Here is a 21805-nt window from a genome sequence, read left to right on the forward strand (position 1 = left end):
ACTTCTCGATAATGTCATGTAACAGTGTACCAAGTTTAAGGCTTTCATCCACGTATTTATTCGGTAATATATTTTTCAAAGGCGATTTCGCAGCAGACCTATAAGACAGTAATAAAAACGTATGTGTCGTGTTACAGTCTCCAGTTTCAAGGCCAAAATCTCTTATGCTGTACCGAGACCAAATTTCCGAGGCTGCTATTCTTAGTCCTTTACAATGATGTTTTGGATTCAATAGGACAGGCCCAATCTATGAGATAACAATTGCGTATCTGTCCGCATTCGTTGACCTTTCAAATTAGGCTTACGCTATCTCTCGAGTTATAGTCATTTCCATTTCTGCAGATAATTAGTCAGGTCTAATGCGAACATGAACCGTGTTGAATCTTTGTTCCGTACGCCGTTTACGCAGTTACCACACTTCAAGTCACAGCTCACCAGCGGACCTCTCGTGGCACATACGTTAAAATCACTGTTGCCGGGAAATTCATGTTACCGTACCATCATTAAGTTACTTGTTTACGTTGGAAAACGCAATTGTGACGTCATCTTGATAAAAAGTCGCTTGCAGCCCTTGCCCCACCACCCGATATTGTCACGAGCCGCCACTGTAAAGCATATAGGCAAGTGTCGTATAGGGTTAAATTGGAAATTGTGCCGAAACAGGAAAGTACACAGACTCTCCACAGCCATGAAAAGGAATGCCCTATTTACGCGCGACATTGTATTCTAACTGACTTAACGCCATTTCCCTATATGCTGGCTCATGCTAGTCTATACCTCAATTTTACTTCCAAAGGTAGGTCTACTCTACACCCCCGCCGCATGGGAGGCGAATGATACCATTGCCCCACCCAAATTTCCGACTTGTCCAATACGACGTCACCTTTGTTTACTAAGTCCCTATGGATCCATGGTGTCAATGTTGATAAATATGCGACCTTAGATGCAAATCCTGTAAAATTACTATAGCAACCTTCAAGTAACTACCATATTTAATACGGGCAAATCATACATCGCTACACATACGCAACAAGTTTTCCGTTATGTAGCCTATACACTGATATCGAAATTGGTATATATATCGCCAGCTGATTTGTTGGTGCTTTGCTTCTTTTTTGTTTTCAGTGCATGCAGAAAATTCCGACAACTCATAGTCCTACAAATAAAAATTGCATGTGGGCGTTTCATAATTGCTCACAAGGCTCAGCGACGGCAAACGAGTGGACGGCAGTAGTAAAATACCGCTTTGCTTTTTCTTGTTTCTAATGTATGTCAGAATTTCCGACTAGCGTTTAAAACTGCTTGTGGGCGGACGCGTAAGTTTTCACCGTCGACTGACGGCCTATGAGCTAGTATGAGCATGGTTGAACAGTTGCATGTTGAAACGGGGCCTTTGGGCAGCTAAACATATGAACATAACTTTCTAAAATTGCAATGTTTTCTTCACTAAATAGCGTGTTGAGGCCAACAATACGGAAGGGCAGGCCTATACTTACATATCCCAACCCACGTTAGGGAAAATTTCATGGGGTACATCCAGGGATATCTAAATATCCCTGGGTACAGCACACGCATCTAACGTTCTCTACATATGGAAACTTTAGTGCTAGCTTCCGTGTCACGAAAATTGAAATTTGATCAAGTAGTGTCAATGGAAAGTTACTGCGGTGCTGAATCCGAAAATGTGAAATATAGTTTGCTCATGCTGCTGATGCCTCCCTAAAATTACTCCGGAATTTGAAATTTCCATTGTGACGAACAATCGCGTTGGGGAGAACCAATTTTGTAGTCACTTTCATTGTTTCCTCAGCTCGGGGCGATAAGTGCATGGCAGAGATGGGAGTGCATTTGCATTTTGATAGGTAGGATGAAATGCACCCGTCGCATGTAAATTGTGTTCAGGATATTAATCCCCTTCCAACATGTTGGCTCGGAGGAAGTTTGCGAATCGGGGTTAGTTGAGTTGACTCGCATTCCTTCGTAAAAGGAGCTTAGAATAGCGTAGAATATATAAACTAGAATCATTCTGTGACATTTCTGAATACAGTAAAACGACTTTATTTAAGAAAATGAGTGCTGCACAGTGCACACAATAATGAGGAAGGTCAGTTATACAATCAAGACATAGCAACTGCCACACATAGCCTATACCGCAGCTTATCATATTGAACGGATGCGTACTTGCTTCTAAGGCTGAGAGTAAAAATAGCTCTGGTAAAAGACAGTAAGAGGATACTGACACGTATGAGTATTGTGTGATGAAGAGATGTAGCTCTTCAACTTATCGCGGCATGGGCTGAATGTTTCGAAAAAATGAGAAAAATAAAATAAAATAACAAAATAAAAGTATCGCTGCATAGCTCTGAGATATCAATGAACTTCTTGGATATATATCCCCAAACCTATTGCGAGCAAAAACAATTTATTATAGGAATGATAAATAGTACACTGATGATGGAGTCATATACAATATACGCAATATAGGCCTACACTTGATAAATTTCTACATGCCTTTACGCTTGCGGCCGTATAGATATACGTGAAGTTTTGATCAGGTCACCCGGGTCTCGCTGTTGCGAGCTATATATATGTATAAATTGTACATTACATTGATTGAATGAAGTAGCCTACAAGTCGCTGATTACATGCTGACAGATTAGTCTGCATAACTCGGATGCTGCAGATTCCGCGCGACCGAGCATAGTCGGCTACTATAGTCCGCCAATACTAAACGAATTCGTGCGGCCTGCGATAGTCAGGCGTACGACATAAGTGAGGCAGAACACAGTTTGTCTTTTAAGAACACCAGTATGAAGAGATGTTTGTGAAACCATATCCTTTTCGTGAAAGCCACTGACTTTACAGTTCATTTGTGTCAAACGTTGAAGTGTTAGTTTCCGCTCGTGATCTTTTAATCTTGGTTCCCCTGCACCTGTTGCAAGCATCACTCACGTAGCGTTTCGTGTACCTTCGCATTTTTGACGAGCTTATGTTGTAAAACACGGGATTCATGCACTCGGAAAATCGCAGGCAAAAATACTGGCAAAGTCCAAACCAGTAGTCAGCAACCGGGTCGGCGTCGGTCTGTGTCGCCCAAAGTTCGTAAGCTGTACAATAACGAGACTAGGTTGAATCTGACATCACAACACATGCACTTCAAAGCAAGAGCTTACTGACGAATGGAAGATATCCAAATATGAAAGAGCACACAATCAGGATGAGTTGCAAAACGGCTTGTTTCTCTTTGCGCACTCTTTTTTTCATGGCCACGTCATCAGTCATAGTCGAGGACTTGGTACGGCTGTGCACCGACCGGCAGATCAACACAGAGACAATCGCAACGGTGAACATCGGTAATAGGATGAAAATATTGTAGCTCGACAAAGAGAACATCTTGTACATTTCAATTCTGTCAGATATATTACGTTTTAATAATATGAAGCAGATAGAAAAGCTGTGGGCTTGCTTGACAGGTGTCTATATCGACTGGGTGACAGAGTCCAACTTATAAGTGACAGCTCATCATTTGAGTGACTTATTTTTTTTATTTTTTTTTTAATCGTTCAAGTGACAAATCATTTATGCGAACAATTGAAAAGTACCGTTTTGTTCTTTCGTTCGTGTTTGTTGAAGGATGCTAGATTGGCTTGTATTTCCCTAAATCACAGCATCGGTTGGTGGGACGATGTAAGAAAAAAATCCGTCGAGGCCATTAAGTCACGACGTAACTCCAGTGCTTCCAAACCTTTTTCAGTTCGCTACACACTTTTCATCCCGGTTTCGTTGTGTGGCTTACAATGAGATGGGACGGATGGGAACGTCACTCAACATCGCACTATGCGTCGTGTCAGTAACTAGTTAAAATGCTGACAAATGACTTTCCGCGATAATTCGGGAAAACGACTGTCTCAAGCTTACAAGAAAGCGCACATGTCTCTCTAACGTCGAACACAAAGGGGTTCAGAGTAGCTTTTTCCGGATGATTGTAACGAGAAATCCGATTGAATTGCCACATTTTTCGCTCAACGTTCGCAAAATCTTTGGAGGGTGGAAATAGTTACAAATCTCGGGCATACACAATAACACACTGCCAGATTTCACGCTCCAATCAAAATGACTAGGAATGATAGTTGTTTGTTGTTGTTTTTGATCATCATGGTATTTGTGGAGTACTATGGTCATTTACATCTGGCCGATATTTCTTATTTTTGATTCCGTATCTGCCGACTTGTAGCACGGCCCACTTCCAGGCTTTTTGTAAGACACCACTTACGCGGATGATATGGCGAGGAGGAGTTCAGATGAACCTCCAACACTTAGGTAGGAATTCTGAAGTCGACCTCGGTCGGACTCGAATTCACAACCCATTGGTGATGTAGCTGTGGAGTGTGCATTATACCACTACGCTATCTCGCCAAACACTAGGGATGGTGTGAACGTGGTGGGTTCTGGACTGTGAACCTTTTTCATATATTACAATTTTCAATACTTTACACCTTCAATATATTACAATTTACAATATTTTTTGGTTGGCCACTCCATGCATGGCGCTGGCAGCATAAAAAATTAACACTAAAGGAGTTTGCTCGAAATATCCAGCTTTCCGTTTGTAAATATTTAGTGACTCTCTGCTGTGGGCTTGACCCGCAATCACACAACACCAAGAGCGAAATACGCTACATGTAGGTACTAGGTAATCATTGACATCGTCGGCAAATGTAAAAAATACACCAAGCGTACGGGGTCGATCTCGATTTCATATGTTTATTGTATCATAAAAACCAAATCCATGCGATTGGGGTGTTGGCTACTGCCGTATAACTTGTTAATGGGGTAATATCGGTAGCAACTATAGAAAACTACATTCTGCTCAATATCAACGCAGCAACAATGAGACGCCGAATACATTATCCGGTCTGGCCTAGACCGTTAAGGCGTAAGCTTATATTCCCTTCCAAGTTCTCGAAGAAATTGTTGGCCAAGCGACGGAAGATATTGATTTTATGGGATTTTTATATCATTTGATTGTCCCAGTTGATACATTTGGTGACGTTTAAAAAGTCAGTATGTACTTCAGCATTGTGGCATTGTGGCCCTGGTCGTCGTTAGGTATCGTGTACGTACGTACATTAATATATCACTTCACTGAAATGTAGGTTTGAAATTAGCAATATGACGTCACGTGACGTGATGAGGTTCGCGTTCGCGTTCACATAGAACCTTTCAAAAGGGCTCGGGCTCACACGAACCTGAACCTTTCGGAGGTTTACACCATCCCTAAAAATGACTGTCACGGAAAACTGGCTCACGAAATATTGTGAGCACGGGAAAAATGCGATTATGGGCGCAAAAAAAATTAATTTGAAGGATGAGAACGTATATTTGCTAGTCTAATCATGAGAAGATAAAGTATTTGACATATTTAGCAAATTGAATAGGAAACTGTATTGCTTAGAAATTCTTCGCGACCCACCTGAAAAAGCTAGGTCGCGACCCCATAGGTTTGAGAGCACTGGTCTAAGGTGACATAATCAATTTCAGTAATTCGGGCAGTTCCAAGTCCACTATTTGCGATATTATATAGAATTTACTCTTTTTTAATAAATTACCCAAGTTTACTATAAGCGTTGGAAGTACATTCCTTACGTTGCCAGCAGTAGTGTGCAAGCTGGCCATCTAGCGTTCGGTTCCCCACTGTATCGATCCCTCTTGACGCCTGGATCTGCACCGGTGAATAACCACATAGTAACGAAGCCGCACAGGAACGCGATCAGCCACGTCGCTAGTACCCACAGCTGAAAGAGAAAGAAGTCATTAGATGTGGCGGTGTTGTAAAGGCAGCGAAACGGAACTGCAAGCCTGGAATGATTCGATAGAGAAATTGATTAATGGAGTGCCTACTGCCTACCTCGTTCTTCTAATATCGCAATGAAAATAAATGAAAATAAACGCTGCAGAATGAAAACACGCTGAAGTAATGAATAAGAATCACATGGAACAAGAGAGATTAGATTGCAAATGTTACGAGCCGTATTTGCCTAATCCTAATCGATATGTCCGAAATGGGATCTCGTAAAGTGCTGTCATCGCAGTACCGTTCAATTGAGGTGGCGAGATAGCACAGTGGCTTAAAACACAGTGGCTTAATCAACAAGGTAATACTATTATCATTTATATTATTCGAAATTGGAAAGGTGTTAATCGTCATTTATAGATCTTTGGGGCAAATCAAATGGGCTTTTTACAACATATCACGAATTGGGCACTGCGGACGCCATTTGAGGTAGCGAAAATATGTTACATGAAGTGTGAATGAGATATGCAGCACATCGCAGTAAGTTGGTAGAAACCATCGATGAAAAACGTATTTTGTGCATTAAGTCAAGAAGCGGCGACTCTTTCGATAACCCCTCATTCGTTGCACATCGGGGACCAAGCAATCGATTCTAAATATGTGACAGGCTAACCTGCAGTGTACCTATAGCATACAGTCAAAAGATTATGCAGTTCGTGTCTGGTGCTGAAGGAAGACGGGCTGGGGAATAACCTGTATTGTATTGTGAGCCGCTTGCATCGACAATTCGACATGCTATTAAACCAAAAGAAACCAGCTGCATATATCTACATTGATTGCACTTCGCTTTTGTTATTACGTTCGAACATGATTGATGACAAGGAAGTTGGCTTACTCGAGCTCTATCGTCATCCCTGGTGATGCGATCGAAACCAATATTATCAAAGACGGTATCCTCTGTGCAGTTACTACTTCCGCAAATGTAGTCAATTTTGTATGCAAACCTATATAACCTACACCTATAATTTTTGCGTTACTAATCTCGGACGTAAATGCGATCCGCAACGCGATTTTAAGCGGTCCTCGAAAAGTCACCTGGAATTCAGAACATAAAACCTACTTTTTAATGATAATCCGTGGACACAAATCACAGGCTGTATACACTGAATCGGATCTTCGTTCTCTATGAAGCCTGTTTATTTATGTGCCGCACTTACGTAGTCTATACCTATACGTCATACGAGTAATCCGGATTCAATGTAGCAACGTGTGCCGTAACAATTACAGTCACAAAAAGTCACTGTTTCCATATAGTTTCGTTCAAACCTTCTCTGTTGCCATCGTCACATTTACACAATCTGTGCTTCAAATTGTTACTCTGCGTGATATGTTTCCAAATCCCTAATTCGTAAAGCAAGTTACGGGCAGACGTGCCAAAAACAAGAAAGATGGGGCCGACGGCCGAAATTCTAAGAAGATTCGGAGCACTAAAATTTGTTTACTGGAGTCAGGGGTGTACACGTCCTTTTAGCTTGTGGCGAGCAGGTCGCCGTGGAGTACAATTTAAGCCCGTATTACTGCATAAAACACGAAGACAGACACTCGGCCAAGGGTGGTCGAGTTTCGGAAGCAGTGCTGTTTCCGTCAACAACAAAGACCATTTCACCAAGCTGCACACAGCTCTGGAGGCAGCGACCAAGACAAGCTTTGTAGTATCCTAAATACATGTTAATGTTTTACGAGAAAAAGTACATCCAGTACAATACATCCACTGAGCAGCACGTATTAACAATGTAATTAACTGCTTTCAATTAAGAAATACAATTAATACGCCACAGAATATAGTTAAAATTTTTGACTAGGCCCGCCAACATATTTTCTGCTTTTCATTTGACCTAAGGGGAAAATAATTGCCCACCGCGGACTAAGATGAAGCATGCTTACCAAGAAAACTGCGTGAAATGTGGTAGAAGTATCAATTTCCAAGACATGTCAAAACTATTACAAGTGGAAGTAGCAAATGAAAAGTATGAAAAGTAATCGAGTCGTTTGACAAAATAAACTTGTTCGAGGGTAGCGTAGTTTTAGCGATTACTTGGATATGGCTACATCTTACATAGCAAGGTCCGTCTTCGTAACTAACGCAAAACGACACTATACAAATAAATGCAATCTTGGACAATATATTCAATTACCATGATACACACACGTGATACATGTACATTACGACTAATCCATAAAAGTGATGTGAACGTATCTTGAAACCACTTTATACTTTTCTATATTCAAAGTGTAACAAATAAGTAGTGTTGCCTGAAAAACTTATGAAAAATTGTAAGTAGGCCTATTACAAAAAACGTAGTCCATCTACTTCGAAAAGTAGAAGTATGCTTCGTTACTGACCACCTCTGCTTCAATGTGACCAGTTAGTAATTTTATGCTTGGCCGCTTTAATCCTCATCAAAAAACCTACTCTGGATCCGACCGGACTCCAGCCGTAATACTAACACTACTCATACCGAGATTCACACTATGTACACTGAATGCTTTGTACGTACCAGTCCACCTCGTTTGGTGATGCGTTGAAAAAAAACCGGATGTTGAATGGAGATCAACCGCAGGAAAGCGAAATTTAAAATGTGCATCGACGTGGAAAAGGTAGTCATGGTATCGACTGCCCAAAAGAGCTGAAAGGAAATTCCACGGAGATCACATCGTAATAAAGACACGCAATCGGTATTGCAAATCGATCGCGCTTGCCAGTCAATCTAAAAAAATTGACAGTGACAATTTACATCTACTGGGTGGGCACACAGCCGAGGATGCGGAAGTGATATAGATCGGGTTAGAGGTCAATCTGGGATCCTTATCGCCCATGCACAGGCACAGGCACTGACTGATAATAGCCTCGAAGCAAAGAGTGCTGAGTCGTAACTATGTTGGCGGTATACGCGGAACATCATAATCACAATGCGACATGTAATGTATCATTGCAATCACTAAAAACTATAGTCTATGATGCATTATCCTACATCGATTGCAATTTGTGTGTATTTTCTGAGCAACAATTGTAATTAATTTATTTCCGCGCTCTTTTCTTTCTTATGGCTACTCGTGCGCTAAATGACTTCCGTGTGATTCGCACTTATTGTAAGCCCTCTTACTATAGTTTGCTTGCATGTAGGACTTCATACGGCAGGGTCATTGCAAGTATAAAAACGAAGTGAGGCGAAATTGTGAACATGCACGGGGCTAACATCATGGTCACACCCCTATCACTCCGCGCATACGACCATCACAAATACTAAATACTAAATGCGTCAAGGCTGATAAACTGAAAGACTTGAACGCTCGAGATCTGAATCGTGTCACACTTACTTTGCAGAAAAAATTAGGAGGAATCCAAACATCAAACCCCACCGTCCTTCTATACCAGAAAAGTGGGCTTATTAGCGCTGACATTAGATCGGAAACACACAGCGATGTGATGAAGAGCATGAACACATTTCTGTTAAGATAAAGGGCGAGCGAAATGGCATATCGCAAATTTACTGTATACTAATTTACTCAAACCTCAATTTCGGACTCGTTCGTATCACTAATATTGTCGTAGTGTTCAAAATGATCCCGATTATGCAAAAGAGAAAAATGATGACTCCGGAAAATATGGTTACGCCTTCGGTGAAGGGTCGCACGTAAGTCCTGCAAATAACAAGACATTGTGGATTGTAGAATTTCTTTCGACAAAATTATGAAGATGTGGATTAAGGACTAGGGCGCTAAATGCCCACTGACCGTGATTTCTAAAAAAAGAATGCCTCAATATCTCTCTCGCACATCATAGCATACTCGTGGTGTAATTGTGCCGTTGAAAATATTTTGGGCAAGAACAAAATAAGCGGCGGCAACTTTCAACCACTATTATGTTTTTCATGTCCTTTTTTAACGGTTGTTTTTATATAGGATGAAGTATTATTAAACACCCGACTTATCCCGCATGCAATGTAAAAATGTAAATAACAAAATAATCTATTCAGATGTATAACTCGAAGACGGCATCTCTGAGTCAAAATCATAAGCAAATCTGGCGATAGTTTCACTTACTCTTGCGTAGTCGAGTTCTGAAATGGCACCGTAGAAAAATTGTAATCGTACATTCTTCGGAAAGTCAGAATATTCCACAGATAGGTATGTGTGTTAATATTACGTATATAGCATATATGTCTAATGCAATGCACGGTAAAGTCTCTGTAAATCCCAGATACGTTCAATCGTATATGGTTATAGGCGGCGAGCGTCATCAGTACAACCTTTCCGGCCAGCTGTGTGGCGTGAAAAAATGATCGCTAATATGTGAGCCTATTTCGCATACCGCACTTATCGGGACAAATTACCGGCCAACCGTACATCACTTATTAGTAGTAATCAGGCGAAGCGATACAGGAGGATAAAAATGCGACCTTGTTATAGAGACGTCAGCAGGCGCACCGGCAAAGATCATCTTCTATCTCGATTAGACAGGCAAATACGCGTTCGTCCAATTTTTCAGCGCGTCGCAGTGTTATTGTCTTTCTATTGAATGACTTGAAACGTAGCACCACCTTCCGGTGACCGTGTGACCCCTAGGTCGTGGTCGTCGATGATGTTGCGAGACAGTGCAGTAATCGTAGACCATATATTGGTAACAGCAATTAAGTTATTATTATTATTTTTTACAGACACCTCTTGCCGTCGGACTTCATTTTGTTTGTCATGCCAACCACGATTACAAGATTCAATAGAAATGTATCAAGTTGTATTCGCGCCCATTAGCGCCACAAGCCGCATTACCTCGTTCGCAATGATTTGTGAGCAATTTTCATGATATTCATTTAAATCGGAGCGCGAAATTGGACAGGGTGTAATTGTATATTAGGGCTCTTCAAAAATGACTTCTTTTCTCAAATCGTACTGGCTACTTGATAAAATTGTTAGGTTACCTAATTTAAGCCTACTCATCAAATTTGGTTCAAATCCAACCAGTAGTCTCATTGCTACAGGAGAAGAAAGATTCTATTTATTATATAAAAATAAATAACAAAAAAATTTGAATATTTTCTGTTCACCCCATGAAAGTGTTAGGTTGTCTATAGAAAGGACGTTCACCAAATTTGGTTCAATTTCAACTAGTGGAAGCGGAGTTATAGCCGTTGAAAAATTTGGATTATGAATAAAATAGTATTTACGGTGACCAATTCTTTAATTCTTTTTTATCATGGCGCCCACCGTAAATACTATTTTATTCAAATCCAAATTTTTCGACGGCAATAACTCCGCTTCCACTGGTTGAAATTGAACCAAATTTGGCGAACATCGTTTCTAGAGACAACCTAACACTTTCATGGGGTGAACAGAAAAGTTTTAATTTTTTTGGTATTTATTTTTATATAATAAATAAAAAACTTTCTTCTCCTGTAGCAATGCGGCTACTGGTTGGAATTGAACCAAATTTGGTGTGTAGGCTTAAATTAGGTAACCTAACAATTTTATCAAGTAGCCAGTACGATTTGAGAAAAAAAAGTCATTTTTGAAGAGCCCTAATGCATTTAATCCCGAGATCTGTTTTTCTATAAAGAAATTGAAATGTACTTGGGATACTACAAAAGCTTGTCTTGGTCGCTGCCTTCCTAGCAGTGTGCACTGTGCAGCTTGGTGAAGAAGTCTTGTTTGTTTCGCGAAGCCAGCAGTTCTTCACCACTCCGCCTCACTTGGACGAGTGTCTTGTGTTTTTTGTCATAAGACCTACTTATATTGTCCTTAAATACGACGACCTGCTCGGTACAAACTACCTTAAAGACGGGTTTACCTCTGACTCCAGTAAACTAATATTTGGTTCCCCAAATCTTATTAGAATTTCGGCCTTCGGCCCCCATCTCTCTTTTAGTGACATGCACGTTCATCCTTTATGGGTGATGATGACTCGTGCACTGTAAAAAATCTGGTAGATTTACTGGGAAATCTCTGTAAATTTAACAACGAATTACCAGTCGCAGCCAATAACTGAACGTAGCTTGTAATTTTACATTTTGATATGTAATATTACCTTAATTTAGCCGTGAAGTCAAGTTACCAGAATTTCATCGCAAAATTACAGACAGTTACTTGTTACTGCAGTTTACCAGGCTATTGGCAAAATTGATTAGCTTCAAAATCGCTGCAGCCAATGTATATGGGGAACTGAATGTTACTGATATATCATTATCGTGGTGATTTGACCTGATTCAACCTCGTTTGCGAAACTGGGGTCTGTCATACGGAAATTGGTGGCCCTAGTACCAATTTCAGTATAGTACATAGTAGGGTACAAGAAACAACTGGCAATCGTAGCTAATGTGGTTTTACACCATGGCCACTATATTATATTATAAGGCTGTGGCTATACGGCCGGTCTCGCTGGTTACATTCGTTGTCACGGATAGAACTGATAAGTTAGAAAATCAGTTTAGGATGTATAATATTGTTTGGGAAACTAGAAAATAAATATCGGCACCGCATGCGCAGTTGCATGATCATTTGTTAATGGTGGACAAGGCGACCTTTATGGGTTACATTAGGTTACCGTTACGCGTTACTGGGTTTCTGAGATTCGTTGTAAACAACCAACGCACAACTGTGACATCACAAGCAGCGTCTGGTTAAGTAAGTACAGTAAGTAGTGAACAACACTTGGAATAAATATCAATTTATACGAGATTAGATGAAAAAGAAAGGGACTATATGTAATAATAAATGTTTCTGTATGGAAAACACGACCTAGATCAAACATTATAACGTGGCCAGTAAATATTATTGGTGGCATATGTGAGCGGATGAATATATCACTTATTTCGAAATCGCTTGAGTGTCGTCTGGCCAGTGGCCGTTATTGAGATTTGAGCGAAGGGTGGAGCGAAGCTTATTGTGCTTGAAGAAAGTGGACACGATCGTTGAAGATTGCTAGGAATGCTGAATGGGGTACGCATCGTAAAAGGTACAGTACTACATAGCATTTGTTACCGTGAATATCTACGACTGTGCACACCACCGGGATGACTTTGATTTCATGATTGAAATATTTCATTCGCCGCATTTTCTGTTCTATTTTGGGATATTAGTCCACTTATATAGTGACCTGTGCCACCACATACTCCGCCGCGGAGGAGTTGAAACTGTTGGTTTCTTACTGTCATTTTCGGGCCATACCATAGAGATGTTTTCATTCACTGCTGGATTTGTTTGGCACACACTCCACCTCAAATGAGGAACCTTTTTGCTTCAATACATTAGATAAAGTATGTCTTGAATCTCTGCTATATCATGTAAAATGCGGAGCCGTCATCACACAATGTACCAGTACCGGTACTTCGAAACATGTTATAGATATTTTTGTTAGCCCATTTGTCTTAGTCTTTTTAATGTCATGTCTAGGTTAGCAACTTTGCTTAATATAGCGACTTATGCATGAATTCTTTTCAGTGGAACTGCTTGTTACACAGAAGGAATGAGGACGAGAAAAAGAAACAACTGGAAGTCTGGCCAGTGGTGGAATTAATTCACCTTTTCTTGAGAGCACTCGTGTTACTGCATGTCTCCTAAAGAAGAATTAGACCTCCAGCAGCAATACTTTTCCATCGATAACCATTTCATCGTGAATCATGAATGAATATACAGTTTGTTCCAATGTCGTTTTGGGAGTGTGAAGAAACTTTTCCGATGTTTTAGCATCGCGTTGCTTTGCGATAGGTATGGATGTACGCGAATTTACAAGCTGGTATGTAGTCCTGATTTACACGGACAGCATGTAGGTAGGTAGGCGGTAAAATTACAGTCTCGCTCGTAAATGTACAGGAGAACATGTAGCTTGGATATACCGCGGGAGACTGTAACATTACAGTCTGGTGTGTAAAGTCAGATTACCAGACGAATGTAAGTTAAATTTACGTTGACTAACGGTAATGTTATATTACCACGAAATGTCTGGCTACCGTGCTTCCAAACATTTCGCGGTAAATCGAGGTTTTTATTTTTTACAGTGTGGTAATTACGAGCACTGGTTGACTTATTTTACAAATTAGGGATTTGGAAACGTATCACGTAACAATGTGAAACGCAGACCGTGTCATGCGTAATGTAACAATGGCAACAAAGAAGTTTTGGAAACATAGTAACTTCTGGTAACTTCAATTATTACGGCATACTTTGCTACAGTGACTTTATTTTGAATCAGGATTACGCATGCAACATATACGAAGGCTACGTAATCGCGGCACATAAATAAGCAGGCTTCAAAGTAAACGAATATCCGGTTTAGTTTATATAGCCGATGGTTTTAGTCGACGCATAAACATTCAAAAGTGGGTTTTATATTTTGATTTCCAATCTACTTTTCGCGGGCCGCTCAGAATCGCGTCGCAGGCCGCACATTGCGCAGGTTTGGAGAACACCAATGGGATTTGCCAAAATGCACGATGATGACGAGACCGATCCGATGTGGTTGCAACGCCTCAGGACACTACGTACAAACAAAAAATACCGAAAATAGAAAATACCTATGGACCCTCTACAGTCCACAGCCATACAGACGAATGCGTAGTCATCAAAATATAGACTACGTTGCATTCTTGATTTCTTGCCCTAATTTCAGGAAATGCTGACTCATGCTAGTCTATCTCAATTTTACTTCCGTGCTTACACCGCCGCAGCATGGGAGGCGAATGATACCCTTGACCCGCCTAAACTTTTGACTTGTATATTACGACATCATATGGTTACGTTACGTACCAATGGATCTATAATCTAACTTTGCTGTGGGAAATTAGTATGACTTCGCGACTTTAATTCCTGGCTACGCCCATAGGTCAATAATATTATTGTAAGCTGCATTTTAACAATAAACACGATTAAAGCTGAAAAGATTTTTCACACCTCACAGGACGCGATATATATATGTACTCATATGGGCGTATAACTATAAGAGCAAAATTTGTGGGCGGTAAAAACAGCGTTGATGTGATATCACACAGCGTAAATCACACGGAGTCTCAATATTCTCTTCCCCAAGCCAGGCCAGTGACTGCTCTATTCCTACAACTTGTTACAACGTTTTGAGTAATGCTATTTTACTCTGCTGAGATAGCGTGGGTGGAATATAGATAGATGTAGCACATTTTCGACGAGAGATATCCAAATTACACTTCAGAGACACTCGCTATTCCCAGAAGCGTAACATACATGATGTAGAATTGTAGATTGTACCATGCAGAATTACCTAGAGTTGCAATCGAGTCATGTTGTTCCGCGTGTTTCTCTGACTTCAACTTTTGCCTCGAGCCTGGTCGACTCAATTTAATTATGTCCTCGAGTCACGTTTGAGGACAAGTCTCAATACAAGAGTTCATAGTATATGAATGGTCGAGTGCGAATCCGAGTGCGAGTCTAAGTCAAGTTATAGTTTTCAGTTCCGAATCCTCTGCGAGTCATTTTTCATCATCTTATTCATACGATATTTAAACTATCCCATTCAGCATGAGGCCTGTTGAGTCAGCCCTTTGTGATGAAACAACAAATCCGAATGAATAGTAATTTGATGTCGACATTGACATGTGTCGGCGTAAGCTTCTACACTAGGTTGCGGTATATTAAGGTTTCCGTACGTCCGGAATTTCCCGGACATGTCCGGAATTTCACTGAAAAAACTGCATCCGGGAGGAAATTTTAAAATATGCCTAAATATCCGGAATTTTGAAGGCTCGAAGTAGGCTCAAAAGTTTTTCGTAAATCAACATAAACAATATTGTTTTCAAGCAGATCTATGACATTGGAAATTTTTCTTCGCGCTGCGCGCGAGGTGATACAACATATATTGATATTAGTATGTGCACCAGGCACCGCCCTCGCAAAAAATGCGTTCAAAAATAAATATAAATAACCATCATTTATTGAAATAAGTCTAATTATAATCGTAATTATAAGCTAACGGCATATTCCTAGAGTTCGTTAAGGCCGATTTGTTACTTCAATCACAGACAGTGGTTCCAAATCTTGGAGTCGTTGGCCTTTATCTCGGGATCGCTTCCAATATAGGCCGTGAGTAAATTTTGGCAAGCTGATTTTTTTAGTAATCAGCTAATCAAGTTTGAAGCTAGGCCACGGAACATTTTCAAGTTGGAAATGAGGTCACGGCCATAAAAGGTTGGAAATCACCAGATGTGCAACCTGCGGGTGCATTTTATAGTAGCTTAATACATGGAAGAATCAATATTATTGACAGAATTCATTCATAAAATTTAACAACCAGATGTATATAGTAAGTGCCCATGAAGTTACATCGATTACCCTATGACGGGCCCCTAGATCAGGGCTTTTTTGGGCGGAAGGCGGCTGAAAAAATGTTGTTTCGGGCCTGGTTAAAACACACAACTGCCGCACCGACCTAACGGTATAGCAGGGCTGTCAAGCTATAGATAACTAACCTCCGTAGGTTAGTTATCTATAGTCAAACTCAAACACAATCCCGACAGGCCAGACACGGCCCGCCAGACGATTTCATCCGGCCCGTGAAGAAATCTATTGCAGACCCAATAGCAAGTAGCAATCACCAGAGCTCACATTACAGATGGCTCAATTCATGATCTATGTTGCATTCCATTCTTGCATACAGTCGATGCAATGCTTTGCTAGTGTGACATCATATTGACAGACAAGGTGGTATACCTCATTATAAATCCGCTAGTGGACGCTAACGAGTATCCGGAATTTGCTTCCCAAAAATATGGTAACCCTACTGTATATAAAAAAGCGTATATTCGCAACACACAAACGTCGTGCTGTGAACAATGCATACAATATTCCGAATTCGGAAAATGATTGGTATTTTGGACCACGGTCAATAATGAGAGCGTAAAAAGGAAAAATGCACTGCGAGAAATCTCATGTCAACATGCTATATGAAGGAAGACATCGAGGCTGAAATCATAAGTGACCACTAGATGACGAATCTTTTGCACAGCACTTAATCAGAGCGTGCATGATAATAAGACATTGCGCAAACTATCATTTCGGCCCAAGAATCATTGGTGATAAAATATGGCGCGTTTGAAGTTAAGCTTTGGATCAGATATAAACGAAAAATAAGAGACTTCTTCGCAGTCACTAATAAAATCAAACACAGTGGTTCCCAACCTTATTAGATGTCGGGGCCGCATTTCAAACTTCAGAGTACGTATGGATCCGCATAAAAACACTTTAGCAGCCTATACTTATAACTAAAGCGATTTTTTTACCTAAAAAACGGAAGATTTTGACCTAACAATAAAAAATCTGAAATGTTTTAACCTCACGTATGTGAATTAGGTGTTTTCGCACATAATGTTAAAATTGTTCCACTTTTCCTCATTTCTGGTTGGAACTGTCTGAGCTTACGAAGCAGTTTGGCCTGAAAAAACGTTTTTGACTTGAAAACTGGCAAATTTTTGCAGGAAAAAACTTGTATTTTAACGAAATCTGACCCTATGAAGAATTCTGGTAGTTACTTCACGTCTTATGGTAGAAATGATTAAAATTTGTTGTAGTACAACGAAAGATCCTTTCCTACATTCTCGGGCAGAAAGTGTCTGTATTTACTAAGTAGCTTGCGAAGAATGGAGAAAGAACGTTCAACAGCAGCAGTTGTTGGCTGGCAACACTGAAGTTGTGCGTATACACTGCTGGTGAGTGGTGACACACCGTGTTGCTTCATTCTGACAATGTTGTCTACAACACAATTAATCATTATGTGCTTCTTGATGTAAGAACCATGCAATGCCGAAGCCGTCATGCTTCAGTCAGGATATTGCGGTACGTTGACCATCACGCCATGTCAACCCATTTGTTTAATTTGACTGCTTATGATTCTCAATGAGCAGACAATGGGCCGTCTAGAACGGTAGGCATATACAGTAAGCTACAAGATGTAAAATATGAAATGATAAGTTAACCGACAATGCAAAATCTACGATACAAACTGAAAATGCTATCATTACTACTATATACTGTTATGTCATTATGTGATAGCTCTTCATACATTCCAGCACTTGATGCACAAGTTTGCGGGGGATTATACTCTTAGTAATATTGGACTTATGTGCAATTTATACTTGACTATGAGCAGCTATTCTGATGTTAGTAAAATTGTATCGACATATACTCTCCCGGCATATACTCTCCCGGCATATACTTTCCCGGTTTAGACATAACTAATATTCCTCATTTTAGCATTAACATACAGAAATTGACTATAACTATGTATTGAAAAAAGAACTGTCGTCTATTATATTTTTGTGTCATATTTAGAGGTCAATCAGAGCCGCAAGTAGGCTCCTGGAGCAGCATGCGGCTCTGAGAGCCGCGGTTGGGAATCACTAACTCCTTCAATTCTCGAAATATAGGGCATCAATTCTACCTGCTAAAATGGTGATACCAGTGCACGACTGACCATCCCTCATGTGTTATTAAACCTTCTGTCGACTTTTAGGCTATCCACCGTAATTACAGGAAGTGATTTTATCTGCGTACGCCCACAACATAATGCAAACAAGTGTCATCAGTGGGAATTAGCATTTCGTATTTTTCATTTTATATCATCGTATATTTTCGGACGAGTCGAACATGGAACCAGAGTTATGTAAAGTAGCCGAACACATCTTCCGTGTTATTGGTGATCTCCTTTCTTATTGCAATATTGTGAATAATTATGCAAATTGTATTAAAGACGTACGCCACGTACCGCTTTTCGCGCGGACGTAGCAGAAAGGCACGTGACACATTTTCATGCTGGTATATATAACTGGATTTGGCCATGCTTGTCCAACAGCACGCCAGCCGGAATATAGAACATAAGAATTTATACATAGAATATATACCATACCATTAGGTCTGGGGACAAAGATTCGAGTGCTCAAATCTGAATCGAGATTTGATACTAATGATTCGAGCCGAGTAGTGAAATTGTATGCTCCTTAATTATTAAGTTATCAACGAAAATTTTACTTTCGATAATATTTTCCACTAACGAAGCGTCAAGACTTCGACTGGTCATATCGCAGCATACGAAACGTGTATAGTACAAAGCTACGCACGTTAGCAGAGATGGCATATGTATGTGAAGACCTGAACAATTCACATCATTGTTACAAAACGAAATAAAATATGCACGGTCGAACAAACACCAAATTTCTTTAATGTGATGCAGATTGTAGAGCTCACACTATATTATTTGTTGTAGAATAAAACGTACGCATTTGAACTTTCCAAGTCTTTCATACTGTTATGACGTCAAAATAAGTGCACACGGTACCTATAGCAACGACTCTTGATACATTATGCCACAATGCTCAAGTACATGGAACAATCAAATGCTATAATAAAAATACCATAAATTCAATATCTTCCGTCGCTTTGCCAACAATTTCGACGGACTCGAAAAAGGAATATAAAATTACGCCTTATCGGTAAATTCTAGACCTCACAATGTATTAGGTGTCTACTATTGCCACATTGACATTGATCAGAGTGTAAAATGGGTTTCTATATACTTGCTACCGATGTCACCTCATAAATAAGTTATACAGTAGTATTTAACATCCCAGTTGCATGGATTTGGTTTTTATGATAAAATAAACATATCAAATCAAGATGGATCCCGTACGCCTGCTAGATTTTTTACATTAGACAACGATGTATTCGGTATATCAATTTCATTGATTCGTTGAATAAGCCCAATTCGCTGACTACCTTCGGGTAGTGCAGGGGTTCTCAGCCCTTTCTTGGCCGTGGCCCATTTTCCGGTTTGAAAATGTGTTGTGGCCCACCTCTTATCTTAAAGTCACAATCCCGTTCAATGTGTGTTAATCGATGGCGCGGATATGCCTATTTCTCTAAAATATGAGCATTTTACTCTTAATATACCGATGATATTTGAATGTAGATCTCTCAGGACATGAAATCGCGGTAAGCGCGACGAAAATTTTCAAGTTGAATGAATATCCTCCAACAAACGACCAACGAAATAATCTTGGGCCCCTCGATCTCCCCCAATTTGGGGTTTGGGTGCGGCAGTTACGGCCCTGGTAGATCACAGGCTAAATCTCATGTGTATATTATGATCGTCCGCCGCTCCATTCGTGTCGCGAAACACAATGTGTGATTGGGGAGAGAAGTGGAGAAGTATAGTTTTTTTTATTATGCATGAGGTGCAATGTAGGCTACAATTGTACATTGTATGTCTTGCACCAAACCAACTGAAGTTGCGATGTCAGAATATTCAATCCAGTGATACAATTAATTCATGTGACTCTTACATTAAGTACAATGATTTCCAGGCCGGACATTTTAAATCGACTTCAAAGATTAATGCGCTCCGCCAAATCTTCAATCCATTACGCAGTATACTTTCTCCAGAAGTTGCCTAATAATTTTCAATTATTGCTATTTTTATCTTACAATAATACGACCTGCCGAAGTACAGTAAATCTATACATCAATTGCACGTCAGTCCGAGTTTATTGCACACCCATTTTAACGGCATATGACATATGACCCTGCCGGAGTGCTTGGTTACTTCAGCATTACCGTCAGGTAATTATATATTCCAAATTATTTTAGTTGGGGTTAGCCGTAGGTTTTCATAACCAGTCGAAAAAGACGCCGTTTGTCCATCCCGTTTTCTAGTTGTACATTCTAGCTAAATATGTGTCACTGCGTCTTATCAAAGTCGGATGAAAAGGTTTATGAATATATTTTTAGCGTTTAACATAACAAATATCGCTAAACTTACATTAATTCAAAAATTTTCTAAATAGCCTCAAATGCTCATGTGGCCCACCCTTTGAGAACCCCTGGTGTGGTGTATTTCGTTCTCAATGTCGTGTGATTGCGGGCCAAGCTCAGAGCAGAGAGTCATTAAATATTCACAAAGGAAAGCTGATTATTTCGAGCAAGCAAAATTTTTGAGATTGGCAAGGTTCATGCTCGTTTAGAGTTGAATTATTTTATGCTGCCAGCGCCGTGCAAAGAGTGATTCGAAGTTGAAATGCAAAGAATTTCAACCAAAGATGTGATAATGACGTGAAAAATAGTAATAAATGAAAAAATGGTTCACAGTGCAGAACCTACCAAGGTTCGTTTGTGAACGCGAACCTCTAAATTTCTGAGGTTCACACCTAGAACGCGAACGTGAGCCTCACGTTCACACCATCCCTATAGTCGAAGTCCAAATAGACTTTTCACTTTGTGGCATTGTTTATCACCTGCAAAAAATGAAGAGAACAAAGCCAAGTAGGCTATATACCGGGTAAGGTGGCACATCTCATAATTTAATGAAGGAAGTATGATGGACATCGGCGGCATTTTCAATAATATTCTCCGACATTTATATCAATGCGAGTCATACAGTTGCTTTCCCAGCCGCCATAAGCTTGTACCTCACAAACCGAATTCGTGATTTCATCTGGAAGATAAATCTAACATTCAGCTTGATAGCAAGTGTGGCTACTGGATCTCGTAGAATATCCATATATTCGCAAACCAAAAAATAAATTTCCGAGAAATCAACCATGACGGAATCTGCTACTGAGTATACCATGTTGCACACCAACATCAACCGTAGACATGTTACGCGTGCCTATTTAAATCAATGACCATGACCATTCGAAGGAACTTATTTTTAAGCTATACACTTTGTCTGTTAACAAATCGATAGATATAGGAGAAAATATGAAATTATTTCGTGAATTCATATTCTGCATAACGTACCGCAAATACCAGGCATATATGTCATCGAAGAGACTTCAGTAATCCACCACGTTATTTACCAATTATGATGAATTGATGCTACCGTCTTTCTGTGTGGTTGATCTATCTACTAATGCTCTCAACCGACTTGTCCTAAAAACCGTGTATTCGGTACTGTACATGACGCTATGCTGGATAGTTGCGAAACGGCATACGGTAACTAAG

At 40.1% G+C, this 21805-nt stretch overlaps 1 protein-coding gene and 1 long non-coding RNA gene across 2 annotated transcripts; one reads left to right on the top strand and one right to left on the bottom strand.

The window, feature by feature from the left end:
- Window positions 1-1060: 1060 nt before the first annotated feature.
- Window positions 1061-10479, bottom strand: LOC145433419 (growth hormone secretagogue receptor type 1-like). The gene is made up of 7 exons (XM_080310518.1): window positions 9899-10479; window positions 9368-9496; window positions 9173-9302; window positions 8353-8481; window positions 5647-5795; window positions 3174-3409; window positions 1061-3107 (listed from the first exon to the last, which is right to left on the bottom strand). Exons 1-7 carry the CDS (start codon window positions 10093-10095, stop codon window positions 2860-2862), a joined length of 1218 nt encoding a protein of 405 aa, XP_080166644.1. The 5' UTR covers window positions 10096-10479; the 3' UTR covers window positions 1061-2859.
- Window positions 10480-12364: 1885 nt separating this feature from the next.
- Window positions 12365-13494, top strand: LOC145433424 (uncharacterized). Its single transcript, XR_013913097.1, has 2 exons — window positions 12365-12803; window positions 13289-13494. It is a non-coding gene; the product is annotated as an uncharacterized LOC145433424 (long non-coding RNA).
- Window positions 13495-21805: the final 8311 nt, after the last annotated feature.

The sequence above is a fragment of the Botryllus schlosseri genome, chromosome 2 (assembly GCF_051294905.1).
Source record: "Botryllus schlosseri isolate E-star chromosome 2, Bs_hap1, whole genome shotgun sequence".
In the NCBI taxonomy this organism is placed as follows: domain Eukaryota; kingdom Metazoa; phylum Chordata; class Ascidiacea; order Stolidobranchia; family Styelidae; genus Botryllus; species Botryllus schlosseri.

What these genes read in the sequence shown, in the direction of transcription:
- LOC145433419 (XM_080310518.1), bottom strand. Translation starts at nt 10,095, where the DNA reads ATGACGCTCGCCGCCTATAACCATATACGATTGAACGTATCTGGGATT. An exon ending in CAGAACTCGACTACGCAAGA is followed by an intron (nt 9,497 to 9,898) that starts GTAAGTGAAACT and finishes TGTTATTTGCAG; the next exon opens with GACTTACGTGCGACCCTTCA. An exon ending in TGGATATCTTCCATTCGTCA is followed by an intron (nt 3,108 to 3,173) that starts GTAAGCTCTTGC and finishes GTTATTGTACAG; the next exon opens with CTTACGAACTTTGGGCGACA.